At 37.9% G+C, this 5,732-nt stretch overlaps 1 protein-coding gene across 5 annotated transcripts in view; it reads right to left on the bottom strand.

The window, feature by feature from the left end:
• Positions 1-1,148: 1,148 nt before the first annotated feature.
• LOC108629583 (ras guanine nucleotide exchange factor Y-like) overlaps positions 1,149-5,732 on the bottom strand; it is a 5,756-nt gene continuing 1,172 nt past the window's right edge. For 3 of the 5 annotated variants that reach the window (XM_026817551.1, XM_026817562.1, XM_026817566.1), the window contains 5 exons: positions 5,265-5,529; positions 4,877-5,082; positions 2,006-3,553; positions 1,475-1,911; positions 1,149-1,398 (listed from right to left, as the gene is read on the bottom strand). In XM_026817551.1, the coding sequence (XP_026673352.1) occupies positions 1,543-1,911; positions 2,006-3,553; positions 4,877-4,969 (2,010 nt within the window). In that variant the 5' untranslated portion in view covers positions 4,970-5,082; positions 5,265-5,529 and the 3' untranslated portion in view covers positions 1,149-1,398; positions 1,475-1,542. Of the gene's footprint in view, positions 1,399-1,474; positions 1,912-2,005; positions 3,554-4,876; positions 5,083-5,264; positions 5,530-5,605; positions 5,727-5,732 lie in introns of those variants that run through there. The other 2 variants (XM_018032348.2, XM_026817556.1) reach the window with 2 other exon arrangements.

The following is a 5,732-nucleotide window of genomic DNA, read 5'->3' as shown; positions in this document are numbered from 1 at the left end:
GAAAACAGTGATATAAAAGTAGGTAAGTTGGATTTAACATAGCAGCCTATCACTACGGCAGGGACTCCTGATATACCTGGTGCAGATTTTTTCTTTAACATTCTTTGGATTGCTGTTAAGATTTCTGTATCGTTTACTCTTAAGTTGTCGTTCCAGGTGAAATTTCCAATTTTTATTTTGCGTGTAGGTTGCGTCGGAAACAAGCTATCTAGAACTGAGTTTAGAATGGTAGGTTCTATGATCTCGGTTAATGGTAGGCACTGATTTGAGGCCATCTTCTTCGTGGCCCATCTGTATGGTCGACCCCAAGGGTCATTATCAAGGCTTGATATGGTGTTAAGCCATTGTTTATTCTTTGAGTCGTTGATTGAATGTTTTAGACGTTTTTTGGTAGCTCGGTATAGATTTTCTGCATTCTTGACACTTTCGATAGTTATAGAGCCTTTATTCTGTTTCTTTTTGAGCTTTTGCCACGCTCTCCTATATTTAAGACATTGATCTCTAATAATCTTAATATCTATTGTCCACCAGGGTTGCGGTGGAAGCCTCATTCTTCTGTGCTGTCGAGACATGGAAATATTACATATATTATGTAATGATTTATCTATGTTTTGGATTGTAGTGTGAAGTGATCTTGATCGTGGTAATGAATTACACCAGGAATACGTAAGGACAGCAGCTTCGCACTTTTCAATATTCATAGTCTTCGTATTCCATTTAGGGAATGCGTTATTTCCTAAATGTTTGAGAATAAGTGGAGAGAATGAGAAACCTATGTAGCGGTGGTCTGATAGAGTTTCTATATCTTTCACGCACCAGTTCGATGTTAACATAGATGCAGCTCTGTTGGCAAAAGTGACGTCAACCAGCGATGATCCTTGAGGACGTATGCATGTAGGTTTTGAACCTTTGTTTAGAATATAGAGATTATTTGTAGTAGCCCAATCCTTCAGTATTTTCCCTCTTACACAGTTTCTCACAGAACCCCAGAACGTGCTGTAGGCGTTGAAATCTCCACCTATTATAATCGGTAGCTGGTGAAACTTTTTTACAATTTTAGATATAGACTTCAACCTTTTTTCAAATTTATTTCTATTTTCATTAGGAGAGCAATATACTGAAATGAAAATTGTAGCGTGTATACTTGCCGCGATATAGTTGTCACCTTCATATAGAATGCTTGGGTTTGTGAATGACGAGTTATTTACAACTATTGCAGCCTTATTTTCACGGTATCCAAGCCAACCACTTTTACAAGGGTTGTATGGTTCCGATACGAGAGCAATACTAATATTATTGCTAACAATATAGCTCTCTAGTAATGATTGAGCAGCGACAGCATGATTAATATTAGCTTGCAGGATTTGTAGTGGACAGCTTGCATCTTTATGTCTGGATCTGTGTATATTTTGTAAATTTCGGTTTTGGAGGGGTTGCGCCATGTTGTAAATTAAGATTCTTTATTTTCAGTTACCTCCATTCTGATACCTGTTTTTTCATTGACTGTTGGATTGCTTTGGGGAAGTAACACAGAGTTACGCTCTAGTTTATCCTTTTTGTAGTTAATAAATGTCCTGCATGTGCTTGTGCCCATTTTGTGTTTGTAGTTGAAGTTGTTTTCTTGACAGAGTTTGCATATGGGATTGTTGTTGGTACAGATGTTAGATGGGTGCGCCTCACCACCACATTTGTAGCATAATCCGTCTCTATTGATTTCTGACGTACAGGCGTTGCGAGTATGACCGTAGGACCAGCATTTAAAGCACTGTATCGGTCTGTTTTCAAGGAGTTGGAAATAAGCTTGGGACCATCCAATCGCCAATGTTTTAATGGATAGTAATTTATATGCTTCAGATTCTTCACATTTACACCATACTGTTGCCGAGCCACGTAGGTTTGGACGAACAGGGCCTAGAATAAAGTGTTTATTAGTGCCACATGCAGTTTGGAGAGCCTTTGTGATTTCTTCGTGTGTAGCGGATATGTCGACTTTGGTAATCAGTACCTCTTTGTATTTTTTCGGACATGATACCACAATATCATCTGGTGGAAATAGTGACTTGATCTTCTCCATTAAGATTGGTGCAACTTCGCCTTCCTTGGATTTCGGAAACTCAAGGATGAGTCCTCCGTTTAAGGAAGCGCGAGGGTTTATTGTTTTAATGCCAAGTTCCTGAAGGTTTATGTTTTCTTTGGCTTTCGATAGAACTTGATTTATTTTTGTATTACTATTTCTACTTTCTGTAATATATAGGACTTCTACATTTTTAGGTTTTCTTATAGGTACACTGGGTTTTGTGTTCTGTATCATGGGAGTAACGCTTGGGCTAGCAGGCAGGAGAGGAGTGTTGGTGTTATGGAGGTAAGTATGTGCATCGTTACTAGTAGCTATAATTTTCTTTTTAGATTTTTTCCCAACCACCTTGGCCCACATCTCTGGAGCTCTTGGTTGAGCGTTAGGATTCGGTGAGTGTGTGTTCGTTGGTAGACTAACAACAGAAGAACTTATAGGTGTTATAGTGTTTTGATGAATTGCCATCGATGGAATCGGATTTGTAGTATTATTATTCACGTGTGCCAATATTTCTGTTTTAAGGTCCTTTATCTTGCTGTCAATATTCTCATTAATCGACTGTAGCAGAGATTCAAGGAATAGCTTATTGGGAGATGGAGAGGGATTCTTATTTTGTTCAAGTGAAGTTGCGTGTAAAATGTTTGGTATAGACTCAAGTTTTTCTATGCGCGATTCGAGTTGTTTAACTTTTTCGGTAAGTTTTCTATTAATTTTAATTAAATTTAGGTTTTCTTCTATTAATTTCTTATTGTTTTCAGGTTCTGCAGACATGGGTTCAAGCTCGTGTGATGTGGCCAGCAGAGCATTCTCCACTGTTTTGAGTCTGCTATTGAATACCCCATTTAGGTTTGTAGAGTTACGTCTGACGTAGTTGATTTCATTTGCATATTCCACCAGAGACATTATAATTTTTGATAGTGGTTTCCCATCGTTTGGATCAGATCCTGGGTTGTAGTCCTCGTCATTTTGAGAGAAATCGGTGGAACTATCCGATTCATCGTTGGATCTTTTATGTGCTTTTCTTTTTCCTCTATAACTATCATTTGAGGTATTAGATGTGTTCGTTACAGTTGAATTGTCTTTGTTGTTTTTGTTGGATTGGCGTTTACGTTTCGGATATTCTAGGGTAGCGGAGTATTGGGAAGAAGTTTGAGGAGGAGGATTTGTGTTGGGGTTATCCTGCTGAGCCGTAGGAGGTGTGCGTTTAAGAGTGTGAGAAGGAGTATGAGATACGTTGTAGCCTTGTTGATTATCAGGAAGACTGATATCATTTTTACTCATAGGTGTACGAGTAGCGTGGAGAACGTCGTCTATAATAATATCTGCGTCTATGACTGTACTTTCACTTGAAGTTCTAGTGATAAAGGAAGATAAACTTGGATTATCTAAGGTACTGTTTAGATTTTTGTTAAGCGTAGATCTTAAACTGTTTCTGGTTTGTTTCTTATTTTGAGCCATTCTTTGTTGTGTTGATACCGCCTGTGAGTAAAGGGGCGGGCAGTGAGTAGGGGGGTACACCCATAGGAACCTCAACTATTCGACAGTACTCCATCGACCCTACTCTTACTCTTTACTCCCCCCAGTGTTTGACGGGGGAGAGCTCGCCCGGGGCGACTGGGGCTCCGATACCCCAGTTCAGTACTCATTCCCTGGCCAGGGCCCGAAGGGGGTATTTCCAGACGTTACCGTGCCCGTGGTGTATCAGCAGTGTTGCCACACATCAGCCTTCGGCGTGCACCAGTGAAACGGCTGGTGCACGTCTTGGGCACTCCCAACACCACGGACACGGCCGCCAGCCACATACAATCATTCATTCATACATTCATACATTAGAAGAGGAGTGGGAAAAGGTAAGTATAGTAGGTAGATTATAGTGAGCGAGGTAGGAACATTGGTAGGTAAATATTTGGAAACTATGATGTTAAAAATGTATTATGGCAGTTGAAGAGAGGTAAGTATGCAGATTGTGGAGGACATGTATCATATATGAGGTGCAATGGAGATGTAGGATGTGGTGACGGGTGAGCGTGAGGTAAGTATAAAGGTGAGTATGCAGTCTATTGGGGGTAATGACCAGTTGAGTGGAATTTAACACTTTTTTCAGGTAGATATGGTAATTATGAGGAGGTAGGAAATATGGGATGGAGAGGATAGAAGGGATATAAGGTAAAGGGAATTCAATGTTTATAGCGTAGAGTTTCAACGTTTAAGTTTTATTGTATTATATGACAGGTTTATTTGTCATATTTGTCATAGTTGTCATAATATATAGAACTTATATCATGCAGGTTTTTTACAATAAAGAGTGTTGTATCATAATATTCCATCTTTATTTGTTATCGATCCGCGTTTATTTATAGGTATTAAGAAATAAATGCGTATATAAGAAGAGTTACAAAGGACTCGTTTCAATTGTTCTTACATTAAAGTTTAAAACAATATAGGAAGTACTTCTGGTAATGATAGTGATAATTCAGCGTAAGTTAATGTATACCGTTATCAATTATTGATAGGTATATTGTATCATTTGTTCTACTATGTTCGTTTGTTTGTGTTCGGCCGGATGAATTCCTGGTTTGCAAGATATTCATGGGAGTGTGTTATTGGTTTGAGATTTCAAGATTGTAGGCTTGATGCACCTCATTCTCTCTCTCAGTCAATCTCGGCATGCACACATTAGGTTGGGGTTCTTGTTTTGTTTATTTAATATTGAGAGTTCAAAAGTTAATTTATATAAAGAGCTAATGGAGCTGCCTGTCAGAATAGTACAGGTTATATTGGATTACAGTAAGTACCACTTACATCTGTCACGCGCATTGTAGATCCATGGGTAGTAGGATTAGTTAGCTGTTGGATAGCATCAGGATGCATTATTTGAATTAACCAATAGAACATTGCATCGCATGCATGTTTTCCATTGTAAATATCATTGTAAATATCATTGTATCTGTTCTTGTAGATCGCTATTGTATATTGGAGCGTGCATATTTGCAGAAGGTGGCCTCAAACTATTAACATAATCATACTGTAGTTATTTATGTAATTTTAGTTTATTTAATATTTATAAATTATTATAAATTCTTATGTGTTCCTAACCTTGTTGTGGTTATTATAGAGTCTTAATTATTTATGGAAACGCTGCTACTAGTAGTCTGCCTTATGCTTACTTATTATAGTTTAGTTTACTTACGCATGTAAGTTATGCTTCTTGTTTCCTGTAGATTACGGTAAAATCCAGATAATACACTGGCTAACTTTCGCATTATAGCGATATTTGTTTGATGCACTTTAGATTTAGGAAACTTTCCACTGGCGTCTCGCATGGGTTATATACATATTCCAAGAAACTGAATTTTCAGTTACATCTAATGTAAGTTTATATATTAGCGTACGGATTGACCGACACTCGTCTCATAGTCACTTGACTATATCTTGTTACGCGTTGACAGTTTAGGCTGTAAGAATTATTGTATATTATATAATCTGTCGGAAATAGTTTATGTTGTATAAGGTAACGAGCAGTGCACTTACATATACCATGCGCATTACGAAGCCTTGAACAGGTAGAGGACAGTTAAAATATTAGTTATAAAGTAGATAGTGTACATTGGAGTATGAGCATTTGCACAAGGAGACATCCAACTATTAAAATAGTTAC

Source organism: Ceratina calcarata, unplaced genomic scaffold, assembly GCF_001652005.2.
Source record: "Ceratina calcarata isolate Rehan_Ccalc_2016 unplaced genomic scaffold, ASM165200v1 scaffold1350, whole genome shotgun sequence".
Lineage (NCBI taxonomy): Eukaryota > Metazoa > Arthropoda > Insecta > Hymenoptera > Apidae > Ceratina > Ceratina calcarata.
Note: the sequence above shows the minus strand (reverse complement) of the source record. Positions and strands in the feature narration are given on the sequence as shown.